Source organism: Humulus lupulus, chromosome 4 (genome assembly GCF_963169125.1).
Source record: "Humulus lupulus chromosome 4, drHumLupu1.1, whole genome shotgun sequence".
Lineage (NCBI taxonomy): Eukaryota > Viridiplantae > Streptophyta > Magnoliopsida > Rosales > Cannabaceae > Humulus > Humulus lupulus.
In genome coordinates, this window is record NC_084796.1 from 22,136,380 (window position 1) to 22,153,128 (window position 16,749).

General features: G+C 33.4%; 5 protein-coding genes and 1 long non-coding RNA gene across 6 annotated transcripts; 2 read left to right on the forward strand and 4 right to left on the reverse strand.

Annotated features, from left to right (window-relative positions):
* Nucleotides 1-301: 301 nt before the first annotated feature.
* On the reverse strand, nt 302-1,932 carry LOC133830171 (putative disease resistance RPP13-like protein 1). The gene has a single exon (XM_062260097.1). It carries the CDS (start codon nt 1,393-1,395, stop codon nt 970-972), a length of 426 nt encoding a protein of 141 aa, XP_062116081.1. The 5' UTR covers nt 1,396-1,932; the 3' UTR covers nt 302-969.
* On the reverse strand, nt 550-954 carry LOC133831979 (putative disease resistance protein RGA3). The gene has a single exon (XM_062262379.1). The coding sequence runs from the start codon at nt 952-954 to the stop codon at nt 550-552; it is 405 nt and encodes a 134-aa protein (XP_062118363.1).
* Nucleotides 1,933-3,053: 1,121 nt separating the features above from the next.
* Nucleotides 3,054-4,385, forward strand: LOC133830170 (peptide methionine sulfoxide reductase-like). The gene is made up of 2 exons (XM_062260096.1): nt 3,054-3,478; nt 3,974-4,385. Exons 1-2 carry the CDS (start codon nt 3,158-3,160, stop codon nt 4,226-4,228), a joined length of 576 nt encoding a protein of 191 aa, XP_062116080.1. The 5' UTR covers nt 3,054-3,157; the 3' UTR covers nt 4,229-4,385.
* A 70-nt stretch (nt 4,386-4,455) lies between these two features.
* LOC133830169 (vignain-like) lies at nt 4,456-6,048 on the reverse strand. Its single transcript, XM_062260095.1, has 4 exons — nt 5,607-6,048; nt 5,250-5,485; nt 5,034-5,174; nt 4,456-4,935 (listed from the first exon to the last, which is right to left on the reverse strand). Exons 1-4 carry the CDS (start codon nt 6,046-6,048, stop codon nt 4,672-4,674), a joined length of 1,083 nt encoding a protein of 360 aa, XP_062116079.1. The 3' UTR covers nt 4,456-4,671.
* Nucleotides 5,001-6,284, forward strand: LOC133830174 (uncharacterized). Its single transcript, XR_009891931.1, has 2 exons — nt 5,001-5,164; nt 5,631-6,284. It is a non-coding gene; the product is annotated as an uncharacterized LOC133830174 (long non-coding RNA).
* A 3,634-nt stretch (nt 6,285-9,918) lies between these two features.
* LOC133830175 (autophagy-related protein 16) lies at nt 9,919-13,959 on the reverse strand. The gene is made up of 5 exons (XM_062260099.1): nt 13,835-13,959; nt 13,428-13,554; nt 12,232-12,413; nt 11,947-12,142; nt 9,919-11,201 (listed from the first exon to the last, which is right to left on the reverse strand). Coding segments are annotated over exons 1-5 (1,530 nt in total). The 5' UTR covers nt 13,837-13,959; the 3' UTR covers nt 9,919-10,178.
* Between the last annotated feature and the right edge of the window lie 2,790 nt (nt 13,960-16,749).

A 16,749-nucleotide genomic window follows, 5' to 3' on the forward strand; every position in this document is an offset into this window, starting at 1 on the left:
ACAATGTAAGATTTTCGTAACATGACAACAATAGTATCTTCAAATTGAGCAAACTACACACTGTTCCAGGTAATCTTCTTAAAAGACTAAAGGATAGATCCAAATATCTTAGATGTTTCAAATTGCCAATTAAATCGGGCAACTCTTCATAACCATATCCACACAAAGACAAAATTCTTAGTGTTGTTGACAATAGTGTTGTTTGCAATATTTCATATGGTAATTTGTTTGACCTATTTTTTATAAATTCTCAAATACACACTTCCCAATCCCAAGAAAGTGCGCAAAGATTTTGCTTTAAATCGAACTTGAAAGTTATTAAAGTTGTAGACATTTTCTTCGACATATGACAAATGACGGATACTCTTGTTTATAACAGCTGAACCAGACTCGGTATTATCAAGTACAAAACAAAACTCTCCAGATATCAACTTGACTAAATCATTCACAAGATCATACATGTGGAAAATACTTGCCTCTAGAAACGACCAATTGGATACGGTATATAACTTTTTAAATAATAACCTTGATGTTAGATCGTCAAAGTACTCATTTCCAACTTCTTCGAGATTTTACAACCAAAGGGAGGCCTTTGCATCTTTCAACAATTTTTCTACCAATCATTTCAAATTTTTGATTTGCACCTACAGGCACGTGAACAAAGGCATGTTTTACAACTAATTGCCAATAATCTTCATAAGATAATGTTTCCAGTTTAAAAGGTTGAACAGTGGTCACCATTGATGCAACTTCATGATGGCGAGTAGTCACAATGATCTTACTTCCCTGTGCTCCAGATTCAAAAGCACACCTTAAGACATTCCAAAGGCCATAATTATTGTTCCAAACATCATCTAGAACAAAGAAAAACTTTCTCTCTCTTAAAACCTCCTTCTGTTTCACCTGAAGTTGATTTAAGTCGTTAACATCATCACATGGTTTAAGTTCAACCATATGGTCGAGAATCGTTTATGTTATTCTAGTGATATTGAAATCATCTGAGATAGTAACCCATGCTCTAACATCAAACTTCTTCTTCACTACGTCATCATTATAAACTAGACCAGCAAGTGTAGTTTTGCCAATCCCACCCATACCAACAATGGGAATTACAGATATCTTTTCACCACTATGATCATCATTTGACAATAACAAGTCACCAATTTTCTCCTTGAAAAAATCCCTACCATAGACACATGATTCTTCTACCAAAGAAGTTGCTGGTAATCTTTGTGAAACTCTGTTTTGAAAACCCTCTTTTAAACTAAATATATCCTTTTGCTCAAGAACAAACTTCAACCTATCAAGAATCTCTTCTATCTTTGTCTCTATAGCGTTATCAAAAGCAGAAATAGTACTAGAGAACAAAGTTGAGACAAGTTTCTTTACCTTCATTCTCCTACTTGAAGATGCAAATGTTTTTTATCTCTCTTTGCAAAGCTTTGGTAGCAATGGCATCCAACAAGTCATCAGCATCATAAGTGGCTTCCTTGAGTTCATGAAGCCACTTCCTCACGAGAGGGTTCCTCAGTTGCTTCTCCTCAGCGTCATCAAGCACTGAATTAGCAGACAACAACATAATCTTGAGTTTATTGAGCAGCCCATGGTTGAGTTTCCTTTTGAGAAAGAAGCCCACCATCTACGGTGAAGCCATCTTCTCAAACATTGTCTGGAACAAAGCAGAGAGAAAAGATGCACTAACCACTTCAAGAGCCATTTCAGTGTTTGATATTTCAGAGAGAAGTGAAAGTCAATCACGGATAGAAAAAAAAAACAAAAAAAAAAAAAAGAAAAAAGGTAGAAGGAGGACTTGGGAGAAGTGTCGCATCAATGTCAAAGGAGTGGGTATATTTTTTATTGTTATTATATTCATGTGTGTTGTCTTATCATTCGTCAGAGCTTTTTTTATTTGCATTCACTTCCTTCGACGAAGGTTCCTACATTTGAATTTTCTTTGTAATGTGTTTGTTGAAGAGTATTGACTGACTGCACATAACATAAAACATGTCCTATAGTTATAATTTTATAACAATTCTTCAATAGGGCTTCACTTTAAGCCTTATAGGTGAGACTCTCAGTGTTTCTCGACCCGTGAATAGTTTTCGGTGCGATTTTTTTTATGACCATGTATATTGTAGCTATTTAGAGCTTCCTGCAAATTTTCAAAAATTTCTGAATAGTTTACAGTACCGAAAACTAGGTTCAAACATATTGTTTTCCACGTGCATAAAAAAAATTAGTCACGCGTGCGACAACATGTTTGAATTCAGTTTTCGGTACTGTAAACTATTTGGAATTTTCTAAAAATTTGCAGGATGCTCTAAATAGCTACAATATACACGGTCATAAAAAAAATCGTGCCGAAAACTATTCACAGATAAAAAACAATGAGAACCTCACCGGTAGAGCTTAAAATGAAGCTCTATATAGGAGAATTCCCTATAATTTTATATATCCATATCTACATGTGTAGAAAATATTTTGTTAGAAAAGGCTGAAAATATGATCAGATTCATACTAATCAACTCTGCAGTCTCAGTCTAAAGCAAATTTTGCTTCTTGTTTTCAATTTTGAACCGTTAGATTAGATGATGGAAAACTGTTACAAACAATGTTACTCTGTCCATTTGAATCTTCTTCTCTTGTTAGAATGTCGTCAATGTTTGTGTTTGTGTTTGTGTTTTACATATTATCGTTGTCGTTTTCTCAGGCTTATGTAGTTGTCGTTTCATGTCAAACGTCCTTGCTAATTGTAGTTTCTGTCTTCATTGTCGTCCAAACGTGTTTTCATCGCTTTCTCAAAGCTGTCGTTTTATTAATCGTCTCTATTGTTGTAACTTGTTGTTATTCTAAGCTGTCGTTTTTTCACGTCGTGGTCGATCTTTCTCATTGACATAGTCGTTTATTTGAATGATTCCACCCAAATGACTGTCGTTTTTATAATTAAATTCCATCAACAGCGACGCAGATAGTCAAGTTCAGCTCAGGCCGCCATAACCATAATCTCACCGCCTTTCACCTTTGCAAATTAATATAAATGACAGTAAAACGTACTTAATTCGTTTGTCTGAATCTAACCCATTATAACAACTACATTCACTCGCCCCTAATCCTCCATAAATTCGGTTCTTCTCTTAGTACCAAAAACAAACACAAAATGGCGACTTCTGAGGTCAATAATCCGGCTCTGGCTCCGGACTCGGATACTCCGAACGATCCGAGTCATGAGTTCGCTCAGTTCGGAGCTGGATGCTTCTGGGGAGTGGAACTGACGTTTCAGCGAGTGATTGGGGTGGTGAAGACGGAAGTCGGATATTCTCAGGGTCATACCCCGGATCCGACTTACAAGCTAGTTTGTTCTGGGACAACTAATCACGTTGAAGTGGTTCGGATCCAATTCGACCCGAAAGTATGCTCGTATACCCATTTGCTTTCGGTCTTTTGGGGTCGCCATGATCCCACAACCCTCAATCGCCAGGTATTTTCATGGTTTCGTTTTGCTTTTTTTTTTTTTTTTCCTGTAGATAGGTTAGGTTGTATTTTTTTTTGGGTGGGGACCGATTCATGTCTTTTTCTTTTTTGAGAATTTGTATTTAATTTTTTATTAGTTTATTTAATTGCAATCAGTTTTGAAAATTTAAGTGTTGCTCGAAAGAGATGTCACCAATTACATGAGGATTTTGTCTTTTTTAGGCTATGATTTTCAGTCATAGAATCCATATACTAGAAGTGGAAACAATTTAGTGAATAGGGTTATTGAAACGATTGAACAAGAATGTCAATGGTTTGTTAAATTGAGAAGAGAATTAATTAACTTTTTATTCATTTTAATTCATCTCCAAACCTTTTCCTACTATAATTTTTCTAACATGTCCATTTTATCCCATCTTAAATCCCCATTTGGCTTCTGCAAACTAAATACATCTTGTGTTTTAAGCATTTTGAGATTGAAAACTCCTGCTATGTGTCGTAGGGTGGTGATGTTGGGGACCAATATCGATCTGGAATATACCACTACAATGAATCCCAAGCTCGTTTGGCTCAAGAATCAAAGGAAGCTAAGCAGTTGGAGTTGAAGGAAAAGCAGGTAGTCACAGAAATTCTGCCAGCAAAGAAATTTTACAGAGCAGAGGAGTATCATCAGCAGTATCTTGAGAAAGGAGGTGGTCAAGGCTCAAAACAATCTGCCGAGAAAGGTTGCAATGACCCCATTAGATGCTATGGCTGAGAATATTTCAATAAGCCCATAAAATAAAGCTCAACTCATAATTTTCACTTCTGTGTCCTGTGATTTATGTTATATGTGTTGGAATACTATTTGTTTTAATGCCTCTGTTTTGTATGAAATTCCTATCAATAAATGCCAACACTGTTTTTGCATTGAATGATAATATATCTAGCGTTCTAGTTTTCTGAATGATTTATATCTTCTTGGGAGTATGGAGTGATTAGAAATACTTGAAAAATTCTGAAATTCGAAAAAATTATTGATGTTTAACAAGATAGAGATTTGACTGATGAAATTACAATACTAAAGCATCTGTGAAACTAATACTGTATTATTCTTATGGTTCATGAGGCCATGTCCCATGTAACTTGAGAACGGAAGAAGAAGAAAAAAAACAGAAGATAAAGCATCTAAAAGGACTTGAAGCCATCAGTGCGAGCTGTTCAGAGTTCATCTTTACGTGATGGTAAAGTTCCAGAAGGATTAGATGAAGAGGTCTTGATGGGATATGAAGCCTCCATGGCTATTCCACAAAGCCCCTCTTTGTGAGAGATATTTCTTTGCATCCTTATGTAACCCTTCTCACCCCACTCGGATCCCCAGGAGTTTCTTACTATCCAGTACTTGGTACCATCCAGTGTTGTTCCATAGCCAACAACTGCAACTCCATGGTTCAGCTCTGTGCCACAGTAGCCATTGAACACTCCCTGATACCATACTCATACAGATCAAAACCAAGACAAGGTAGTTTCTATTTATATATATATATTTAAACGCACACAATACATGCATCTGAAAGTGTTACCTCTGAGTAGAACTGAAAATCAGAACTTCCAGCATCTATGGCGACAGAAATAGGTTGGTGAGCAGCTGCTTTCAGCAGAGCATCCTCATCGTTTTCGGGTACATTCTCATGGCCATCAATTGACACTGCGGGTAAGTTTTCCTGCCATGTCAACTAGTATTAGAACCTGAGTTTTTCTTTTAAACACTGTAACATAACATACATGTACGGATGTACCTTAGAAGCATCACAGGTTCCATCTTCTGCTTTGTAAGGGTAGTGAGTTTCAGTTGCTATTCCCCCCTTTTTCTTGATGAACTCAAACGCATATTCCATAAGCCCTCCATTGCATCCTTGATTTTGTTCGGTGTCACAATCAACCAACTCTTGCTCAGACAAAGAGACTAGATTGTTTGTCTTAATCTGATTTATACCCTCAACTGCTACAACGGTTGAGAATGCCCAGCAACTACCTATAAAATCATAATAACAAGAAGATTCAAATTACAACATTCAAGAGCTATATATTTACTCGGAGAATAAAAAGTAAAATACTTGCCATCCATTTATTTCTTTTTTTATGTTTATACTTACCACAATTGCCTTGGTCCTTTACAGCAGTGACAGCACCTTTCTTTCTCCAATCAACCGATGTGGGGACTTTCTCAACATTCTCATACATGAACTTGCCAGTACCACGCTGCGACCCCCGGAACATCCTGTGGTGCTTAATCTTGGAGCCGGCGTAAGTGCTTTTGAACTCATGATTGGTCATGTCTGCAAACTTGTTTAGTTTCAGTTTGTAAGGCTTGTCCTTCTTGTTAGTGTTGTGAACATGCATGACATTATCCTTAAACACATTGAAACGCTTTGCCTTCTCACCAAGACTCCGAGACACCGTGTGATGGCTTCTCCATCTCTCGTACAGTTCCCACAAGCTATCCTCGGTTTCCAACTCCTTCTCATGGAAATCAAAACTCTCCACAATCCCAAGAACAAGAGCAAGTGAAACAGCAACCAATAAAAACTTCTTCATGTCTAATAATTGTGTATTGAATTTGAATATGGAAATGTAGAGACCTTATAGCTCCCTTTTATAGAAGTACGAATGAACACAGAATAAGAAATAAGAGCGTGGAAGATCAAGAAAAAACAAAATAAAATAAATGTAGAAGTTACAGGTTTCTTGTGGACATCAACAACTTGCTGTAATGATATAAAGAAATGGTGTTTGAGCATTTCCAAATAAAGATGAATGTGTTTGGTTTTTTATATTCATAGTAAGCATGAGTTAGCTTCATTAGAGAAAAGCATTTAATCAACAGTTACTGTGTGTGCATATTTAGGTGTTATTATCTTTTCTGCATTTCATGCCAACACGTTACAACTTTACCGATTGTAATGTGAAAGAGAAGATAAGAGTGGTGTGGTGATCGAGCTTAGTTAACTCAACTTACGTATGGCAACAACTTGTAAATGATAAAGTGCCATAACTGCTTTTTATCTTTAACTGAAGCCAAAAATGTTTTAAAGTGTTACTTATGTTTTTGCATAGAATTGTTCTTAACTTGGTAATATTCTAGTTATACAACTCAGGCTTTTATGTAGAAGGGATGTAACATGTAACATACATAAACAGTCAATACACCACTAATAATGAATTGCCTATTTGATATTGAATTGATTACAAACTGTTGCCATGTTATGTATGGTAATTACATTAATTATACAGCCATTATACCATTGTGGGTCCCAAATTGTTGGTTAGACAATGTTGCGTTGAACTTTGTTGTTGTTGTTGCATAATTAGTCATTTTTTGAAAGAAAAAATAAATAAAATATCATTAAATTTGTAGGAAAAAGTCTTCAATTAATAAATAATAATTTTCATTAATTCAAGGAACAACATAATTTTTTTTGGGGAGAAGGAACAACATAATTTAAAAATGAATAAATAAATAAAAACTATAGTTTGATACCTAACTTAATACAAAAACCTTAATTGGGACCATTATTAATGGAGTGTCATCCATACATGTTTTAATGTTCGAAATTCTTATGACTTCAGAAAGTGATATTATAAACAATTTTGTTTTTTGGAGTTTTTGGTTAAGCTAAAGCAATAAAATGATGAATTAAACTCCTCATTTACTTTTTAATACAATAAATATTAATATGTATAACAATAATATTTCATCGATGACTTTCGATGAATTATGGTCTTGTATACAACATATTGTAAATGCATTATTTGAATATTTCACAAACTTTATGACATAAATTTAAAGATTTTGGTCAGTGAAAGTGCTAAAAGTGACATAATTAAGTACATTCTGAAATTATATTTTACTTGATATTGGAGAGTAAAAAAGATACAAATTGGCCTTCCTACGTGGAGAATAGTTAACCATTGCTTAGATCAGGGATGACATAAGAATGTGAAGTCCCACTTAGCTCCATGTTTGAGGTCTAGCCCCAGATTGCAAAAGAGAGGATTCTAAGAAAAAGTCATAAAAAAAATTCTTGTCAGAAATTAAAGATGAATTGTTTTTTAGTAATTTGGCTATCCAACCACATGATCAAAATCATATAACTGACACCTTGTCTAGTATATCATTTTCCAAAAAGTGATGAGAGAGGTTGAACAAATTGATTATGGAGCATTATATTTTAGTATTTTTGTCTGTTATACTTTTGTTTTTATTTATTAATAATCAATTGTAACTTGAAAAGTGGGAAATGACTTGAAATGAAATGAAATAGAATTTGCATTAATTATCAGATCCTTAACTTGCATATCTCATTCTTCTATAAACTACTACTAATGTGTTTTATAATTGGAACTTAGCCACATAAATTAATTGCTGTTCCACCAAATAAAATAATTGTAGGACAAACAAAACCAATTGATTATATGGAAATTGCTGCTGTTGGAAGTAATGGAAGACATGATGATGTAGTATCCATTTAGTATTTTTTAGGATCACAACATTTGACTAAGCGGTCAAGGCATAGGGTTTGCTTGTAGGACTCCAATAGCGTAGATGACATAAGTTGGCATCAATTATTTTATTTATTCTTAATTTTGATTGTTTTGATGAACATGAATGGGAGATAAGATGGTGCTAAAGGCTGTTGAGGTAGCTAACTTAATAATCTTCCTTGCAAAAACAAGAAACTCAAAAGCAGAAAAAACCGAATAACTACTTCTATAAGTGGTAGCTTTCTTGGATTGGATGAGACAAGATATGATGATGATTGATGAACCCTTTTTGTGTATTGCAAAGCTCATTGGAGTCGGCCATGTGTGAGCTCATGCAGTGTTGGTTTCGATGTTCCAACCATATGACTATGGATTGGGATAGCGTGCCTTGTATGCTTAAAAGTGTTCACTTGCTCAAGCAACCATTGGTTTAACATTCAAAAAGCTAATCTTTGCATGAGTGTGAAAGAGAGAGAGAGAGAATTGTAGAAAAGGTTGATTCTGAAAATGGGTTTATAGTAATTATATGTAATCCAGGCTAATGAAGTAGTAAAATCCAATAAGAAGTAATTCTGAAAAGCATTCAAATTTGTGACATAAATGAAAACTGCCTAAAAAGTATTAACATAACATTTGCAACACTGTTAGTGAATGTTTATTAAGCACTTTTTAACATCAACCCCCACATGAAAAGTAGTCAACACTGTTAATCCATTTGCAAGTTTCTCGTACCTTTGACTAATGTCAATTTATCCTTGTTAGAATTAAAGGGTCACAGTAACAGTAGTCATGATGAATGGTGGGAAAAGGATCCGACTCCAAGAAGTTATTTAGGAGAAAACAACGTTTCTCATGTGGTAGGTTTAGAAAAACATATAGGAAAATTACACCCTCTTACTAGATTTAGAAGATATTTACAAAAGTAACCCTTCTTTTTTTTTTCCAGCATTTTCGACACCAAATTTAATATAATAATAGATATAACTAATGAATCTTACTTTTTAAATGTAACAAAACTAATAAGTTACCAAAAGTTAACTAAGCAATAAGTATTTTTCTTTTTATTCTCCTTTTGCCTGTAATATTGATTTGATCAATTATTTTCGATCAAAAAATTACTATATAGTATCGAAAATAAGACATGTTAAAAATAACTAATACAATAATTTACTAAAGAGTAACCAAAATAAGAAGTTGTTTTTTAATTCTAAAAGTTACCCGAAAGCAACCAAAATAATAATTCGTGTTTAAAAAGTAACCAATATATCTTAGTATAAAGTAATTAAAATAATAAGTTACTTTAATATTAGCAAATAGTAAAGCACCTTTTACAAAGTAATTAAAGCAATAAATTACGAAAAAAGTAACTAAAATTTATAAAACATCTCCATGTTTTAGTTTGTAACTAATTTGTAACTAAAATAATTTAAATGATAATTAAAAAATTCTAAATCATTACCAATAAGAATTGATTGTAAAATGAAAGTCGGAATTTTGTTTATACACCCCAATGCTCCGATCTTGGGATTCGATAGGAAAATGAAGGTCTCAAATTTGTTTTAGCTGGCATATTGAAAGTAGTGGTTTTAATAAATTATTTGTTTTCATTTGATGAAACTAATTTTTTCAGTAACTTTTTAATAATTATTTTATATCTTAGGTATAGTTATTGAAGGATCTCATAAATATATCTGGTTTTGGGATGTTAAAGTAACCAGGTGTTTAATGAACCTTAGCCAACAAACCCACACCATGATAGCCACCTTAGCTGTCTAAAAACTTCCCCCATTTTATGATCAATGGTAACGGTTCTGTTCCATCTTGCATTTACCAAAACGTGGAGACACACCATATCCCAAGTACGAAAAACACGGAAGTTCCATTAAACTTATCAATCATGTAAAAGGGAAAAATATACAATCATTTTGGAAAAGAAACGTATTCATTGTTGAATAATAATTGTTTGAGAAAAAGTATGTACACAAAGAACAATTTGAGTTGAATCAAATATTTACATCATGGAATCATACCCCTAACATGTATTCGATTGTGTGTATGAAGATATATCATGTGAACGAGGCCACAAAAAAATAAGAATAGAAAGGCTCAGCTGGCCAATCTGGAAAAATGAGCACCACCAGAATCTCCCCTATTTTTAATTTTATCATATTCACATTCATCCTTCACGTCCAGGTACAAACGTATCCATTCTTGTCTGCAGAAGCTAGAGGTTTTCCAAGCCCACTCCATGAACAGCACAGGACTGGGGTAGTGTGCTCCTTCAGAGTGCTCACTATATCAGCTTTAGATATCGACCATATATACACAGAACCATCAGCAGATCCCGCAGCAACATGGTTGTCATCTGGACTTAAGCAGGATCTGCTCCAGTTAGAAGCTACTCGGTTTCCTGTGGCTCTTAGGGTATTGCAGACTTCCAGAGACCGTATGTCGAATAGATTATGCATATTGTCTCTCCCACTCGTCAATACTATGTTACCATTTCGAGATAGAGAGATGGATGTAATAGCTTGTGAGTGTGCAGCCACTTCAGTTAGTAGCTTTCCTGTTTGAACGTTCCATAATCGAAGATTTCCATCAACATGACCAGAGCAAAGGGTTTGTCCGTCCGTGCTGAAGCATAGAGCATTGCAGTTGCTGTGGAATATGATTGTGTTGACGCAGTAGCCTTTCTGCAAATCCCAAAGTTTAATGGTTCGATCATATGCTGCACTCACAACGTGGCGGCTTGAGATTTTGCTCACGTCTACTGCACACACTTTATCAGTGTGACCTGTGAGAGTATGGCGGACCCTCCCTGAGTTAACATCCCAGACATACAAGTTGTTTGAGCTGCTAGCTGCAATGACTGATTTATTATCATGAGTCATAGTAAGATCAAGAACAGAACCAAGGCAACCGTAGAGTGTGCGACTTAATGATCCAGTAATGGTATCCCAAATTTTGATTGACCTGTCCTGTCCACCAGTAATCAATTGACCAGAATTGTACTCAAACAATATGGAGGCACAGCCACCTTCATGGGCGTGGATCTTGTTTTTGCATGTAGAGGGAACAAATGACTCCACAAAGTATTCTGCACCTTCTTCACTTTGGCGGACCACACCATCAACCTGCTGCCGAGCAAGTTTTTCTAAACTGGTGGCCCTTAGCCGACCAATTGAATCTTCGTAAAGTGCATTTAGCTAGGCATATACATTAGAATAAGTAAGAAATACAATATACAGAACACAGAAAATTGAAGTCCAACAAAATAATGCAAACCCATGCTCAAATCTACCAAATAATCCCCTACTAATCAAAATCTAAGGCTATTAATTAATATATAGTTAAACAGTCTAGTGCTTTTGATGTTCTTGAAAAGACATGATATCTGGGTTTAAATTTCATCAACATATCACAAATTTTCTGGTGAGTTCATGAATAGGATGTGGCCTTTTCTGATTTAAAAAAAAAATTTTAAAAAAAAAAACTACACTTGTATAAATGATTGTAAAAAAAAGAAAAAAAAATACTTCTGATAGATAATCACAGTATTTTACAATAATAAGCTCCAATCTCTAGCTAAATCAGCAAATAAAATCGTCTTTCCTAATTGATAATAAATGAAGTTGGCCAAGGAGGGCATGGACTTAAACAGAATACATTTAATCAAACCAAATTGTTGATACAAAAAGCCTTATATTTTGAAGTTTTGATTAAGATCTAATCTAAGGTATAAGAACTCCAGCAAACCTGCTTCAAGAATCCTCAGAATTTAGCCTAAGAGAAAAAGAAACCAGGGTATATTCCAGAACCCATAATATATCAATCTTGTATTGTAAACACATATGTCCACACTTTGAACTCTAGAGTCCCCAAAGTAAGTGGTGCTGTATCTAAATATACAAAAGTTCCAGTTGTTAGATACTACAACATTAATGCATTTACCTCATTAAGGCGTTCAGCATCCTTCATTTTTTCAAGCATCCAGCGATCTATTAGCATCTTATTTTCAGCCTCAGCATTTTTAGCTTTAATACTCAACTGTTCTAGCTGCGCTCGAATTTCTATGTTCTCGCTCACAACCAGTTCCAGAGCTTTAATCTTTTCCTCTAAGTCTGCCTTCAACTGAGAGCACTCATCCCTGAAGCATATAGCTAAATGGGAATCACCGATAGAAAAACCTTGAACTCTCAAAAGCTTCTCCCTAGCTATTTAGAAGAAGTGGGTTACCTTGTTTGATTCAGCTTTTCCTGTGCATCAACAATTGCAACTTCTTTTTCTTGAAGTGTGGCTTTTGAAGCTCTGGACTCAGCTACTTCCACCACAAGTTGCTCTGACATACGAGATTGAGCTTTGTAACATTGCTGAAGCTCCAGTTCTAGATTCTCGGCCTTTTCCTTCCATTCTGATCCCTTCAGGACATTGAGGAGTAAATTAAATCAACGTACTATAGAGACAGAAATGAGAATATATGTTTCATCCATGACAATTAGTAGTATGTGGCAACCAAGAACCAAGGAATTACAAAACACCATCAAAGCCAAACATGTCCCATGAATATCAATTTTTCCAAGTACCAATTTAGTTAGTCACTTAATGAAAATCATCAAAATCCAATTTCACTAAAAAAACCCAATGCGCAAGATTATTAATCAACAGCAAAAAATAAAAAATAAAAGAAGCCAAGAAACTAGAAGGAAAAAAAAAATTAAAAGCCAAGATAATAAAATTGGACAAACCAAATACCAACTCGGTATGTTCTATAATACAAGAAGAACAAACATTTTGGAGCATTTGATGGCTTTCTGAAAATTATACCTTATTTTTTTTATGTCACAGAAATCCCTCAAAGTCACATTTGCAAAATTTAGTTTGAAACTGAAAATAACTCATTTCAGTATTAGTTTTAATAAATTGAAGGGAATTGGCCATTACAAATGATTAAAGTCAACATTTCGTACAATATAGACAATCAATTATCAAAATTCAATTCTACGAAATACCCAATCCACTAGGTCATTAATTATGAATCAAAAACTCAACAAGCCAAAAAAAAGGGAGATCTATCAAGCAATTACTATATACTTGTACTCATAGACCAAAGCCAAGTTTCCATTAACAGAAAACGACCACAAGCACGCACCAAAAAAATGAAAAAGCCATCTAAACTCTGTTCTATTAACCAATAAAAATTACTCATTCCAATAGTGATATATTCCATTAGCACATTAAAGTAAATTGCGCATGGTATAATAAAATGTCCCATACCACACTATACTACTAATTACATTATTTATGCATTATTGTCAATACAAAATTAGATTATTTATGCATTATTGTCGATAAAAAATTAGATTATTTATGCGTTAAAGCATCTAAATGCGTGTTACACCAAGCACAAACAGTTTCAAAGTTAGAGAGAAAACCTGAGAAACTAGAGGCTTCGATAGAGCGATATAGGCCGGAGCATGAGCGCCTTCTTCAACCAAATGCCGCTTTCGCAAAGCCTTTAATGCATGCTTTATTGCCTCCCTGGCTATTTCTTCCCGCAACCTAGATAGACAACAACCCCACCAAAACCATAGTCAAAACCAACACTAACACAGCTCCATCCACATATCATCACTGCGATCACTGAAACCAATTCGATAGTTTCCCCCAGAAAATGCAGGCAAAATTGAATAAAATCCATAAATTTACTCAAAGCAAAATCAATCCCCAATTTCTAATAATCGTAATTAATAAACCAAGGCAGTCCTTTGTATATAATAAACTTTCCAGAAACCAAACAGAAGAAGCGTTGAAAAACCACATTGCTAATCGAAAGACTTACATAACGATCGAACTGGAAGATTTTTCAGCGATCGATCGAAGCTTACAAGGAAATGGGTTTAGGTTTTGGCAAAAAGAATTGGGAACTTGGGATTGGAACTAGTATAAGCGAATCGTGAGCTTGATAATCACTCCTAGGGGTATTTTCGTAAAAGAATGCTTCTTCTCTTGAATTTTACCAAAAAGTCCATTAATTTGGTTTCAATTACCAGACAATTTTTGGTTTGTACTTTAGTACTTTGGGGAAAATTCTAATGTAGCCAAAAGCGTAATTTTAATTTTATCCTAAACTATAAAATATTAATAAACCCACGAATAAATAAAATCATTTTATATTTCAATAGCACCAGCCTACATTGAAATGGCAGATAAATATTGGATTTTTGAGCTAAATAACCTTAATAAAAAATGATGTTAGCTCTTCATTTTTCAAAATTTAGCTTCATTAACCTCCTCTTTAATGAAACTTTTATAATCAAATAATGTTCTTTTATTCTTATATTTGTTTTTAATTAAAATAATAAAAAATCATATTTAAAAAAAAAAGATTTAAAAAAAATGTGTTCAACTTATCCTTCTTCCATCCATCATTTCTTCTTCAAAATCTGTCAAAATTCTATCAAATCTCTCCAAATGTATAGAAAGATTATTTTGCGACATACTTACATACCGATTTCAGTGACATTGTTGGGAAAAAAGTGATTACATTAAGGTAAGTAAATGAGAAACCCTGATTTTTTTTTATTTTTGATTTGAATGTGAAACAAAGAAAGTTGTATTTTGTTTGCCTAAATGTTTATTTTTTTCATATATATGTGGTAAAAATAACAATAAAAGTACCTTATTAGCCATGTTATAACCATTTTGTGGTTTTTGAGTTGAAAATGGCGATTTTTCGAAATGAAACTCGCGAAGAAGATGATAAGCAACTCTCGACTGTGTACAGTTGAGCTCGACCAAACATGGTTGAGATACTAGTAGAGATCAATTGTTGCTTAATTATTGCTTATTACGATAGTAGTTGAGGTCAACTGGATTTGGTCGAGATTAGTATTTTAAATTTCGAATATTTCTTGATTTGAATGTTTGAACTAAATATTTGTATTTTAATTGCTTACAAGTTTGTTTCTTCATAATTATGTGGTAAAAATAACAATTAAAGTATAATGCTACCCATATCATTACCATTTTGTGGGTCTTGAGTTAAAAATAATGATTTTGCAAAGTGAAACCCATGAAAAAGATGATGTTGCTTAGTTCTTGGCTTGGTACAATCGAGCTCAACTAGGTAAAGATGTTCGAGATAATGGTAGAGCTCAACTGTTATTTTACTGTAGCTGGTTGAGATACTAATAGAGCTCAACTGAACTTGGTTGAGATTTATATTTTTAATCTATAAAATTGTTCCATCTACATTTTTGTAAAAAAGAGAGATTACATTCTTTGTAAAAAAAAAAAGATTAAATTCAATCGATATGTTAATTTCAGTAGTAAAGCTCAACTATTGCTCAACAATAGTGGTTAAGATACTAGTAGAGCTCAACTATTGCTCAATCATATCCAGTTGAGATATTAGTATAGCTCAATTGTTGCTCAACTATAGTGGGTTGAGATACTAGTAGAGCCTAACTAAACTTGGTTGAGATTCGTATTATAATTTTAAACTTATTAATTATAATTTTAACATCAAATATATTTTCTAATATTAACAATCTATTCTCGTTACAGGAATGACTCGAGTGGTAATATATGCTCAATATGATGGGGAATGGAAGGATGACCAAGGGTTGTATAAATGGTCACCAAAGAATAAGGAAGTTATATCTATCATTGTTGATGACTCCAGTATTTCTTTTGAGGTGTTATTAGAGAAATTGTATAAGAAGATTGGGGTGAATCAAAATGATATCGAATTGAAAATAAGTTACTTACCTATCATTGCCGGAGAAAATATGCCACCACTCATTTTATGAGGGGATGAATGTCTTGCAGCTTATCTTTTGGATTGTGGAGAGAACAATCGTAGAGTTGTACTACGTGTGGAGTGTTGGTATTAAATGATCAAATCAAAGGTATGCAGCAGAATATATAGACCAATTTTAATAAATATTAATACCAGTTATGATCATATACATATATAAATATTAAATCACATACAAATAAATCAGGGATTACATATTGTAGCCTATCAAGTGTCTTTGAGTCTTTTTGTATAAATCAACGATCTTCCTATCCAGTGTTCTGAGATCTCACACCCTGATCTTTCAAACCAATCCTCAAACATACAAGGACGTGTGTGGGCATGTATGATTCAAAACGTTGATTTATGTGACTCTCTAGATGTACTCAACACATGAAATCTATAGAGTTTTTGACAAAGAAAATGTTAGAATAGTTTTCAGGTTTAGAGAAAACTATCACTTTAAAGAGAGAATCTGATTATTCATCTTTTTGAATATCACATATATCAGATTTATAAATATATTTAATCTAATTAAATAATATTTATTTAATTAAAATATAATTCAAATTAAAACTGATTAGATATTTTTATTTAATTGTCTATTTAAAAAGAATAATTAAATAACTAATTAAACAAATTTATTTGAAATTCAAAATTCAAATCTCAATGATAAAAATACATGATGCTAGGTGCCACACACTATACTGTATAGTGCATGTCGCCCAAACCTATTAGGGTTGCTCTAATTTTCTCATTTGTTTATTTAATCAACTTTTAAGACAGGATATTTATCCCAACATAAATATCAGTTAATTCAAAATTAACTTTATCTTAAAATATCAATTTTAAATTTAATAAATAAATATCATATTATAAATAAGATATTTATTATTATCTCTCTTTATATTAATCCAAACAAGATTAATATTAATTTTAACCTATATTTTTTCAAA